Source organism: Chionomys nivalis, chromosome 10 (genome assembly GCF_950005125.1).
Source record: "Chionomys nivalis chromosome 10, mChiNiv1.1, whole genome shotgun sequence".
NCBI classification, from domain to species: Eukaryota; Metazoa; Chordata; class Mammalia; order Rodentia; family Cricetidae; genus Chionomys; species Chionomys nivalis.
This window is the reverse complement of record NC_080095.1, coordinates 46,157,410-46,170,477: the sequence shown is the minus strand read 5'-3', so window position 1 is coordinate 46,170,477 and position 13,068 is coordinate 46,157,410. Positions and strand designations below refer to the sequence as shown.

The following is a 13,068-nucleotide window of genomic DNA, read 5'->3' as shown; positions in this document are numbered from 1 at the left end:
GCTACCGTTGAACAGGAGTCTTTATAGCTATGAGCTAAATGCATTGGCATTGTGTTTGTTCTTAGAATAAAGAGTATATAAAGGTATTTAGATGATATCAAATTCTGTTAAGAAAAACATAAGCTGAAAGGTTTATTGAAAGTGGCAGTTTATTTAAATGTTCTTTCATTGGCCACTTCCCTCTTCTGTTCCCATTTTTAATTAAATGTTTCAAATACATGATATAAAACATGACAAATTTTCATTCCCACCAGCAATGGATGAGTGTATCCCTTACTCCACAACCTCTCCAGCAAAGGCTATCATTGGTGTTTTTGATTTTAGCCATTCTGACAGGTGTAAGATGGTATCTCAAAGTTGTTTTAATTTGCATTTCCCTGATCGCTAAGGAGGTTGAGCATGACCTTAAATGCCTTTTGGCCATTTGAACTTCTGTTGAGAATTCTCTGTTCAGTTCAGTGCCCCATTTTTTAATTGGGTTAATTAGCATTTTAAAGTCTAGTTTCTTGAGTTCTTTATATATTTTGGAGATCAGACCTTTGTCTGTTGTGGGGTTGGTAAAGATCTTCTCCCAGTCAGTGGGTTGCCTTTTTGTCTTAGTGACAGTGTCCTTTGCTTTACAGAAGCTTCTCAGTTTCAGGAGGTCCCATTTATTCATTGTTGCCCTTAATGTCTGTGCTGCTGGGGTTATATGTAGGAAGTGGTCTCCTGTGCCCATATATTGTAGAGTACATCCGACTTTTTCTTCTATCAGATTCAGTGTGTTCAGACTGATATTGAGGTCTTTAATCCATCTGGATTTGAGTTTTGTGCATTGTGATAGATATGGATCTATTCTTCTACAAGTTGACAACCAGTTCTGCCAGCACCATTTGTTGAAGATGCTCTCTTTCTTCCATTGTATACTTTTAGCTCCTTTATCGAAAATCGGGTGTTGATAGGTTTGTGGGTTAAAACCTGGGTCTTCTATTTGATTCCATTGGTCAACTTCTCTGTTTTTATGCCAATACCAAGCTGTTTTCAATACTGTAGCTCTGTAATAGAGTTTGAAGTCAGGGATGGTCATGCCTCCAGACGTTCCTTTATTGTATAAGATTGTTTTGGCTATCCTGGGTTTTTTGTTTTTCCATATAAAGTTGATTATTGTCCTCTCAAGGTCTGTGAAGAATTTTGATGGGATTTTAATGGGGATTGCATTGAATCTATAGATTGCTTTTGGGAGAATTGCCATTTTTACTATGTTGATCCTTCCAATCCAAGAGCAAGGGAGATTCTTCCATTTTCTGGTATCCTCTTCAATTTCTTTCTTCAAAGACTTAAAGATCTTGTCAAATAGATCTTTCACTTCCTTGGTCAGAGTTACCCCAAGATATTTAATGCCATTTGTGGCTATCATGAAAGGTGATGCTTCTGTGATTTCCTGGACTGCCCACAGGGCAGGAAACCCTGACTGCTCTTTGGACTGGAGAGGGAGGGGGAGGGGAATGGGACATGGAGAGTGGGGGGAGGGGGAGGGAAAAGTGAGGCAGGGAGGAAGCGGAAATTTTTAAATAAAAAAATATATAAATAAAAATGCTGAATCAAAAAAAAAACAATTAAATTTAGTAGTGTGGTATCAGTAATAATGTTTGAAGAAATTAGATATAAATTATTATCAAAAAAGAATTACTTTATGAGCTATCAATGTTAATCCATTTAAGCATGAATTTATTCATAATAATAGCATTTAATTGTAGTATGAGTGTTCAAATGAATCAAAAGGAAGACAAAGAAGTCAGAAACTACATATTATTGCACAAACTAGGCTTATATTACTCTAAATTTAAATATGTGAACCTGACATAATTTATATTTGTCAAAAATTATTTTCATGGCTACTTTTAAGCAGAGTATGTATACTTATAAGATCTAAGTATTTTGGTATTTAATATTAACAGAGATGTGTTTTAAATTTATATATGTAATTTTTTAGTCACTTTATTTACTTTACAAATATTAGCTATGGATTATTTTTATATCTCACACAATTATTAATGTTAAGTTTGTTATACTGTTTAATGCTTGAATAAATTTCTGTAACAATTTAAATATCTTTTAGAATTAGGTACTTTTTGCTCAATTTTATTATAAATGTCAGTAAGATTGACAGAAAATTCTGAAATGTGATTAAGTAAAATTTAAGTTAAGGAAGTACAGATATTTAAAACAGAAAGTAATAATTAGAAAAACATAACTAAAAATTAAACTCTAACCAAACTGTGTTAACAGCTGAGTGGAAAAGTCAAGGTTGTAATTTATAATAAGCAACTATTGTGAATATAGTTCAAAATTATATTTCTCCTATATAATAACAATTAAACTGAGAACATGTCTTAATTGATAAAAATAAATAAATAAATAAAACATGACAAAAAGACATGTGCTAATCATCTAGATTTTTTCAATACTGGGGTAAAACTCATAACCTTTTGCATGCTTGGCTCTACAACTGAGATTGACATCTGCCCTTATATCCTTTTTATCAGAAATTTCTTCTTTTATCTTTCTGAAATACCAAATATTTCCCAAAAGACATGTTTAATCTCATATTGCTGGAACCTTGAAGTCTTAACACCTGTCCCTCTCTGTCTCCAATCTTTGGCCATCTGACCAATTACAAATCTTATTTGTAAACAGACCTAGGCAGAATGAATTGAGAAGTATAGTTCTGGTGCCTCAACTTTGGTAGTTGGCATACTATATCATAGCTATCATCATTATTATCCCAGTTATTATCATTAAAGCAATACATATTTATCCTTTCAGGGATAGCGCCAACTGTTGTGCTTCAGTTAGTTTAACTCTCAAAATAAGTTCATGAGATGGTAACTCAAGACACTCCTTGATCCTTACATGACGCTTGGAGTTCCCTCTGCCTTGTTAGTTCTTCCCCTAGATAGTCATCTGTCTGCCTTATCTCTAAAGTGATGTTGATTCAGAAGGCATCTTTGTCCACTGTCTTACTCAGTGTTCTATTGCTGAAAAGAGACACCATAACCATGGCAACTCTTATAAACAAAAACATTTAATTGGAGCTGACTTACAGTTTCAGATGTTTAGTTCATTATCATGGGGAGAACCACAGTTGCATGCACAAAGCCATGGTGCTAGAGAGGTAGCTTAGAGCTCTGTATCCACACTGGCAGGTAGTGGGGGAGAGACAGACTCGGAGCCTGGCTTGGGCTTCTGAACCCAAGTGGCACACTTCCTCCACGAAAGCCACATCTGCTCCAACAAGCCCACACCCTAATAATGCCACTCCCATGTGACTAAGCATTCAAATATATGAGCCTACATTGTCTACAGTGCTCTTATTCTCTGCTCTTATAAGTTCCAGCACAGCAAAGTCTTTTTAGGTCTTAGTCATGTTTTACTCCCTGCCAAAAACTGTTGTTCGACAAGTGAATACTATATTATCTATGTGAATTAGTGCTTTAGCGTTCTATCTTAGAGCTATGACTGATCAGAAAAGCATCTTTCCTTGGACCTACAGAATACACTAAGATGAAATTCACTCACATCTAAAATAATCCAATCTTGCTCATCCTGAGACTGAGTTATAAACGTGAACTCTCACAAGCATGAGAAGAGAACCAGCAGTGTAGATGAAGTAAACTCTAATTTTGTAAGATAATGAATGGAAGTATGCTAAAACAGCTCAAACTACACACAAACCCATATTTAACAATACTGCAGAAAAAGGAATGTCCCTTTTCTTAACCAGTTTTTCCTTTTCTAACATAAGGTGTGTAAAGTGAAGCTTTACCCAAAAGTGTATTGTCTGGACTATGCCAAACATTTGCTTTTCCCATAGGAAATGCTATATTCATTTTCATTCTGACTTTCCCTTGACTGTATCTTAATATAGTTAATTATTCAAAGTGAATTTTCAAAGAACTTGAATAAAAAAGAAAACTACATAAGGTGTGATGAGGGTGGGAGAAATAGCCTTTCTGTTTCTTTGGTGGGAAGAGCTCACCTATTTGTTGTCCAAATCTTCAGCCTATAGGCCTATAGTATCTGGCAGACTTTTCAGTGAAGCAGGAAATTTGAAAGACTGTCCACCTATATTGGCAGTTTGTCAGTCACTTTGCTCTGTGTCCTGCAGAATATCTGGAATTTTTTTCTGTGAAGCAGGAACCCTGAAGAACCATTTTGCCTTGTTTTTACAAAGTTTAGTGGTCATTTTCCTGTGGAATCCTGCATGTTCAGTTTTTATAGCATACAATCAGTCCACGCAAGAGCAGTTTCTTGCCCAAATGGCTAGCCTTGCCATACTGAGAGCAAACTCCATGAGGAGCTTCTTCAACGTCTATCATCTTGAAATAAATGGTTCACTGTCAAGAAAAGTCCTTAAAACATTTTAAATGCCATACTCTGTAGGTCTTAGAAGTGTTTGAAGACTACCTATTCAGCTAAAATATATCTCTCATAGCTAGAAAACCTAACTAATGTAACTATAAGCTTGACTAATATAGATGACTATTAATTTGTATTTTAACTATATATTGCATTTTTAAATTAGCTGCATAAACATAATACCTTAAACAAGAGTAAAAATATACATATAGTAAAACAAAATTGACCTTAAATTTGTATCAATAAACCAAACTCCATATCAGTGCAAAGTATTTTGAGATTGACAGCTGTGTTTGGGATTAAAGTAGATTTAACAATCTACCTTTATCATTTCTATATTATATCCCCCTTTTTTCTTAAGAAAGAGATTGACTATGACCATTAATCATTTATAGCCAACCACCTTTAAATGAAAACAAACCTTTGTAAACACTATTTTAGAAATTTGGGCATAGTTTTCTATACTACTTTTTGCTGATTGAGGACCATGGTAATCCTACGGGGATCCTGAGAAAATAGAATTTTGGTTAAATCTTGGCTGTAGTGGTCTTTGAGGCTGCATAGTCTCTGCAAGTTGTGTTGAAGCTTTTTTGGATGTTGGGTACCCTGGATCATTGCTCCCATTGATGAACTCTCAGGGTCTTATTTGATCAAACTATGTTATCTTGTAAGGAATCCACAGCTTCTTATCTTCTGTGGAAACAAAAGCAGAACCTCTTTTCTCAAACAACATATCCTTAGACACAAATTTTGAAGATACCTTTATGTTGGTTTAGCTTAGCAATCCCACAATGAAATGTCTTTCTGCAGTTATCTCATTAACAGTCAAAAATTCAAAGAAAACACAATAGTATACATAATTCAGGCTGTCTGTATTTTCTATCTTTTAGTGCCTTTTTATATTACTTTTACTGTCTCTTTATAAAGATTTGGTTTTATGGGGGCTGGAGAGATGGCTCAGCAGTTAAAAGCATTGCCTGCTCTTCCAAAGGTCCTGAGTTCAATTCCCAGGAACCACATGGTGACTCACAGCCATCTGTAATGAGATCTGGTGCCCTCTTCTGGCCTTCAGGCATACATACAGAAAGAATATTGCATACATAATAAATAAATAAATATTTTTTAAAAAAAGATTTGGTTTTATTTTTTAAACTATTTCTTTCTATAACTGCCTATACCCATTTCCTTCTTTCTTAAGCCTACATATATTTTTTAAACATTCTGTGACCCAATTAGAGTCTCTTTGTCTGAATTATTTCTTTTTGTCTGAATGTGACTTAATTGCATATCTGTCATCCTTTTCTGACCAGGAGAGTTTTTAAAATGCTAAGCGAGCATAGCTAGGTCCAATGCAGCAGCTGTGGCTGTCAGGCTTCACCCCACACATACTATTGTGTTTGACTTTCTAACATGGTGAAGATATGTTCACCATCAACTCTAGGAGCCATGCTCAATGTCCCAGCACCTCCATACCTCCACTAAGCAGCTTGTAGCATGCTTCCCACAAACCTTTTTTGTCTGTATGAGTAAAAGCTAAAACCACTAGAATAAAGACAAGTTACTTTACAAAATAATTATTAACCTGAATATTGAGATACAATGTCATGAATACTCAGAAATCCTTACTCATCAAATTTTTCATTGGTGTCATAATACATAATATAATTAGTATCAATAGTTTTATGCTATGATCAACATTAAAATTCTAAGAATAAAGCTTGGGAGATAAATCAGTGAATAAATACTTGTGGGGTAACTCTAAGATCTGAAAACAGATCCCCAGTGCCTGTGTAAAGCCAGACACAAGTCTCTAATTCCAGAACTCCTACAGCAAGATGGAACAGAGAGATAGGAAAATCTCCAGATGCTTGCAGGCCAGCTAGCCTGGCATATATAGCAGCAAACAAGAGACCCTGTCTCAATCAAGATAAGACAGAGACCAATACCTTGGGTTTCCTCTGATCTCCATGAGCACACTATGATACATATATTAATATATACATCAATATTAAAATGAAATAAAGTGCTCAGAACAACAAATCAGAAATGTTGATAGCAAGGGGAGACCAGTCTGAGATTTGCAGTTACTATAAGTCATTGAGAATTTCTTGAGTTTAGAATTAAACTATCTAAGAACAACTTAAAAATATTCACCATTAATGAAATACATATTTCCTTAAGTCATGTACATTTTCTTATTTGGTTTTTATTCATAATGATGCTCTATATGTGCTATAATACTAATGTGTTCTTTTTAATAACAGAAAAACTCATCAGATTATTTATCAGCAAATATCAATCAGCTTTGGCTTTCTATAGTGATCACTATTCACTTCACCACCTATGGAGCCTGCAACATGTCCAGATTCATTCAGAAGTCAATCCTGGAAAAAAAAAAATCTTGATTGAAACGTTGGATGTAAGCAAGTTCAGTGAAATTTAAGATGATAAAATTGTTATTACAGGGGCTGGAGAGATGACTCAGTGGTTAAGAGCACTGCCTACTCTTCCAAAGGTCCTGAGTTCAATTCCCAGCAACTACATGGTGGCTCACAACCATCTGTAATGAGATCTGGCGCCCTCTTCTAGGGTGCAGGCATACAGGGAGGCAAAATGTTGTATATATAATAAATAAATAATAAGTCTTTAAAAAATTGTTATTACATTGAGAAATTTACAGATTGTCCCCTGAAAACAATTTATAAACATTTTTACATATAAAAATTACTCTGTGCCTATAGAAATTTATATATTGCTGATAGATAGTATTCTCACTTTACATATTTAATCAGCAAATTACTTAGACTTCAGGGATTTAGTTATGGATGTATGTGAGTTCGTGCATGTGCACACACATGTTTGCATTTGTGTGTGAGAGAGAGTTCGCCTGTGATTATATAATTTTAAGTGTGATGACTGTTAAGTGAGTATACCATTTAATTCACCATTTAAACAAGAAGTAAAAAAAATGTGAGGGAGAAATTTTTAATTTTGAGGGATATATATATATATATATATATATATATATATATTCTTAGGCCAACCATTTTATTTTTTGTTTCTCGTTAGGAATGTTAAATGGGCAGTTGGTTAATTCAATGGCCAATTGTGTATGTACACAAGTGTGTGTGTGTGTGTATCCGTGTATGTGTGCATGCCAGTGTGTGTGTACATTTTTTAATGTACTCTTTTTATATAGTATCTTATAAGGAGCAAAGAATGGGGACTGGAAAGTTGGCTCAGAAGCTAAGAGCACATGGTGCTCTTCCAGAGTACCTGAGTTTGGTTTGCAGCACCAACATCCATTGGCTTACAGCCAACTATAAGTATACAATAGGGCATCCAACACCTCTTCAAGCATTTGTAGGCACAAGACACATTGACTGTACACACCAAAAACACACATATAGACATAAACAATTTTTTTAGATCTTTAATGATAATGATAGTAGAAATTTTTCTTAGAATCACCAGATTCTACAAGTAAAACAAAAAAAGGCTGATCTATTCTAGTGATCTTTTTTGCCTTGCTTCTGCCACCATTTCCCTTGAGACTCTGTCAAAGCATACAGATTTCCTTGCAGAAAAAAAAAAGTGTATTTAAAGTAGCAAAGAAGACCAAATGGAAACCTTAAAGTATTTTTAAATTACTATGATATAATAATACCTCTTTAAATTCATTAAATATTAAATTTTTGGACTAAGTTTATTAACTGTCATAACTTGAAAGTATGTTGATATTTTAAGATGCCACACCATGAAGAGTTTCTTACTTTGTGGTTTGTTGTCATACCACATACTGTCAACTCATAATGAAAGGAAACAGATACAGGTTAGTAAATAGAAAGATTTATAATTTTATTTCTTTATCCAAGAGAATGAACCCCTGACTTTTCAAAATGTTTTAGAGTTCTTAAAAATCACATTGACTTCACTTAAATCTTCAGAAGCATCTTAATTTTATAGATACAGAAATTATGACCCATAGAGAGACGATAAATTGACTAAAGACATCCAACTAAGAACTGGATTAATCCTTACACACTAATTTCAGACTTTCCTTCAACATTTTTATGAAGCTTTAATTTAAAAAAAAAAAAAAACTTACAATCTCTTGTCAGGGTGATGGCATGAGCTGTTGGAAATTTTTAATTCTTGTGTGCTTCAGAGTACCAACATACAACCTATAAACTGAAAATCTGTATCAGAACACTAACAGATTTTCATGTTAACATACATTATTCTAATTACGTTTTTTTTTTATTTTTTGTGTAAGGAAATCAAAACCTCCAAATGATAAATATCCAACATCAAAGAACTAGGAAAAGGAAACTCATTAAACTTCAATTAATGTTTCTCTTTATTCTACTGCCTCTCATGTCTTAAACAAACCAAAAATGTGTTCTTCAGTTGAATATGTTATACTTCCACAAATCTAATTAAATACAAATAATTACAAAGGAGAGGGGGAACCATACAAATATAATCTTTAATGAACAGGTACTATTTTAAGATTTTCAGTAGGGATTGGCCAGAACTTTCCAAAGTGTCATAGCCATATGGTCACATGTAAAAATGAGGCCATATTATCAGGCCTGAAATAGTCTAAATTAGTTTGAAGAAATGCTTTCCTTGTGTTTTGGTCTTTTAGACATAAGACAAGCTTCTGATATAAATGCTCTTCATCCTTTAAGATTCATCTTAGATTATATCAACTATGAAAAATATTTTCCAAGTTCTTTAATCACAAATAATATTTTCTTCCTTTAAATTCTCGGAGCTAGTGGGGAGAGTGTAATGAAAGAGGGAGGATAGTCCCAGAGTTCCCGCTGTCAGTGACCGCTACCTTAGCAACTATTGCTAGTCACTTCTCTCTTTATAGCTTCAAATTTGTAATACATTTCATTCCTTTGAGCCCCACAAAAATCTTTATATTTCCCATAAGAAAACTAGGATTATGGGAGAACCTGCCACCTAAAATGCTAAAGCCATGCTACAGGAAAAGTCAAACTATTCTGTCCTGTTAAGAATAAAATGAAAAAGTATATTATCTGATCACAGTCACAGATCTGCTCACTAAATTGGGATATCATCCATGAATTAAAAATTCATGTCACAAAAAAAGAACAAACCAGATGGAGTTAAGTAATGCCATTAATAACAGAAAAACAAAGGGGTTTTGTCTTTTTCTCTGGTAAGTTGTTGTGACCCTACTACTGACAAGAATATCCCACATTTTAAGTAATATTTGTTGACAGTAAAGTCCATAGGAAATTTAGTTTCTAAATGGATAAACATTTTTGTTTTTAAGCAATATAAAAAAATTAAATTGTATCTTTCCAAACAAGATAACTTCTCGGATTATATAGTTAAGCAAATATGCAGAATTTTAATTTTGAATTTAAAGTGTGATTACTGTCCAGTTATTAGTCATGCAAAAATTTAAAATGATTTTCTTGATATTCATCAAAGAAAATGATTATTTTCTTCTTGCTTTTGACCCCATTTGAACAACTGCTCAGAATTTTTTTCATGGGAGCCATGTTTGTAGCATTTCTAAAGAAAGAATATCAATGAGCCTGGTGAGAAGCAACGGAATTAGTTTTGTGAGGTTGGATTAGTATTTACGTACAATCAATTATGATCCTTATTTTAATATTTTCATCCTAAGATTGTTATGCACCTATCCTTTGAATGGTTTTGATTTAGTTTCTTGCAGTCCCTCTGCCCCCATCTGTGAAGTGTAGAAGGAAAGAGATCTTTGTTGTTTGCACTTCCTGATACTCCCACTAACTAGCTGTACACATCTGGCTTCCATTGGAGAGCCCCTGACATCGCAGGGAACGGTGATCAAAATTCCACACTCTAGCTTCAAGCTGGGGGCTCGTAGCTATGCAGCATTGAAAGGGAATCTTTTCCTGGCTTCTTTAAAATGAGCATGGTGATGGGATGGTTTAAGGGAAGACCACCTCTCAAATCACATGACCACTGCTGTGCTTTCGTGTGTCCTGCTTTCTTCATAACAGCTTGGCACTACATTCTTTCCTTGTATTGTTAGTGGACCTTTTTTGTATGTATGAATGGGCTGGGAGCTGGGGACATAAATGAATGGTTATACATTATGCATGCATCTTTCACCATTAGAGTGATGTACCTTCCCTTAATTTATCACAAATTATATTCATATTTAACTTCTGTGTCCTGAGTGATTGAGCTGTTTCTGTTTCTCCCTTTTTGGTGTAAGATTTGTATGTTATTGATATGTTTTCACATTTACACCTTCAGTTGTTCATGTTACATTAAACGTAAGTTAAAATTTTCTCCCAAAAGAGTTAGCTTTTCATGTTGGACTGGAAAAGTCTTCATTTCTGTGTAGCATTTCATGTTATTATAACCTATGGCTTTCAATTGTACCTCCTATAATGAAGAGCTGACTTTAAACCCTGTGCTATTCTTATAATGATCTAAGTGTAAGGTAAGTAATTTATCTGTCTCTAAAGATTGTGGCTGCTTGTTAAAATTTTCCTCAGCTTTTTAAAAAGGCATTTTGCTTTTGCTCCTTACCATTTATTGTGTGTTGTCCTTCTTTTCTTTCTGTTTCATATCTTAAGATTTATTAATAAGCAATGTGATCTTAAGCAAAAATTCTATTTCACATGTAAACACATGTCTAAATATATTATTTGATGTCTCGTATCTTGATGAGTTAGTGGGTACCTGTGTCTTCAGTAAGTCTCCTTTATTTTCTTTTCCTCCATTTACTTTAATAAATACACTGTTCTTACATTGTTCTAGTCTTGATTCCTGTGGAAGGGAGAATCATTCATCTATGCTATAAAACCAGCCAGCTGTTAATTGCAACAAAATAACATGGTTAATTGCAATAAAATAAAATATTTTAATAATAAAATTATAGATATTATAATATTATACCTTCCATTTAACCATTCATTTTCTTCCCTTAGAATGTAATCCCATAATCTCAGAGTAATTAATTTTCACATTTGCCTTTTTCCCTGCTTTTTAAACTAGTAACAAAATAAAATAAAATAAAGCTTGATACTCAACTTGATACTCCTTTAATATTATATTATGTTATATAAAAACCTTATTATTAAAATTTTATTTAAAAAAATAAATACTATAAATATGACATTATATAGCTTAGTCATTCCATACATACATTAACAGTAAATTTTTTTTAAATTACTTTCTTCGAGGTTTTATTTAGATAAATACTTTCAAAATCACTAAATAAAATCTTATAATCCCCAATTTAAAAAATAATTTCTCTCAAATCTGGTTCAACAGCCAATGTAACATAAATGGGAAAAAATTTCACTACTTTTGGCAATTTGCAAACCTTAATAAAGGGTCCTATTTCAGAGAACTGAATTGGTTTCATTCTCCAAATGTCTCCTCTAGAGCTGTTTGAAATTTGTGGTTCCAAACTAAGGTATAAAAAGGCAATATGGGTTTCTTTATACGTATTATAAACAGTTGTGGGGTTTTGCTAATTTTTAAGCCATTTAGAAAAGCAGGAAAGATGTAGGATGTTTTTGTTTGCTTTGGTTTGGTTAGAAAATACCAGGGAGTTCTTTACTATCATTCCCATTATATACACTATCAGATGTATATAATAGATTTTTTGTAAATTTGTTGGAACATTTTATGAGACAATTTGAACTACTCATCTGAACTGCACTGTTCATTGTAAATTTCTTGTTTCTATCCATACACTAGCTCCACTCTAGATTGGAAGGGCTTAAAGATGAACTCTGGAGGAATAGAGGCTACGACTTAAGAGTAACTATTACTGACCAAAGGAGCTACTTTCCACTCGCAAACATTGCTTTGCGCGATGGGTTTGGCTCCTTCACGTCTTGTTTCACATCCTGTTGAAGACTTTCTTGACTTCCATTTGACTTCTTTGAGCTGTTTTGTCTTTCAACATTTCCTCTTTCTTTTCCTTCTTTCTCCCAGATTTTCTTTCCATGCTTTTAGCGTTCTCTTGTGTTGAGTCACTTTTTCAAATGTAGTATCTCTCTTTATTAAGCTTGTCTATTAATTTGTCTGTTGGTGTGTGTTTCTTTTCTATGTTAGACTGTAGTGGTAGAATTACACTTGTTTTCATTCCATGGTATGCAAATTGCTTATTTATTTTGCATAAAGTTCATTATTTACACTTATCTTCTTGGATATGAATTTTCAATAAGAAATAGTAGAGCATTCTCCATTTATACACTGTCCCCCTATGTAAGCCTATGCTTTATTATTTTTATCTTCCACATTTAATTCCTCAGTCTCTCTGCTTTTTCTTTTCTTTGTTCTCATATTTTCTTCCATGTCTTATTTAAGTCACTAATTCCTTTCTCATTTGGTCCAGAATTGTTCTTCGATAAGACTTGTAAATAAAAGAATTTATAAATTTCTTTTTCTAGATTAGTGTCATTGTACTATACCAAAAAATACTTAAGCAGTCTGGGCCAAAAGAAAATAACTAACATTTTTAATTGTTTGTTCATTTTGCTGTGTGTATGCGCGTGTGCATGGTGCCCGTGTGTGTGTATGTGTGTGTTTGTGTGTATCTTTACATTATTTGCTTTGGTTTTTGCTGATTGTTTGCCTTTGTCTGCTCATTTTTATTATTATTTCTTTAAACATTAACAA

The 13,068-nt window shown here is 33.5% G+C and overlaps 1 protein-coding gene across 15 annotated transcripts in view; it reads left to right on the top strand.

Annotated features, from left to right (window-relative positions):
• The window catches only part of Gphn (gephyrin), a 334,228-nt gene that overhangs the window by 219,321 nt on the left and 101,839 nt on the right, over positions 1-13,068 (top strand). For 4 of the 15 annotated variants that reach the window (XM_057782355.1, XM_057782350.1, XM_057782353.1 and 1 more), the window contains one exon: positions 12,142-12,204. The exons of the other annotated variants lie outside the window; for them this stretch is intronic. In XM_057782355.1, coding sequence (XP_057638338.1) covers positions 12,142-12,204 — 63 coding nt within the window. The remainder of the gene's footprint in view (positions 1-12,141; positions 12,205-13,068) is intronic. 15 annotated transcript variants of the gene reach the window in all.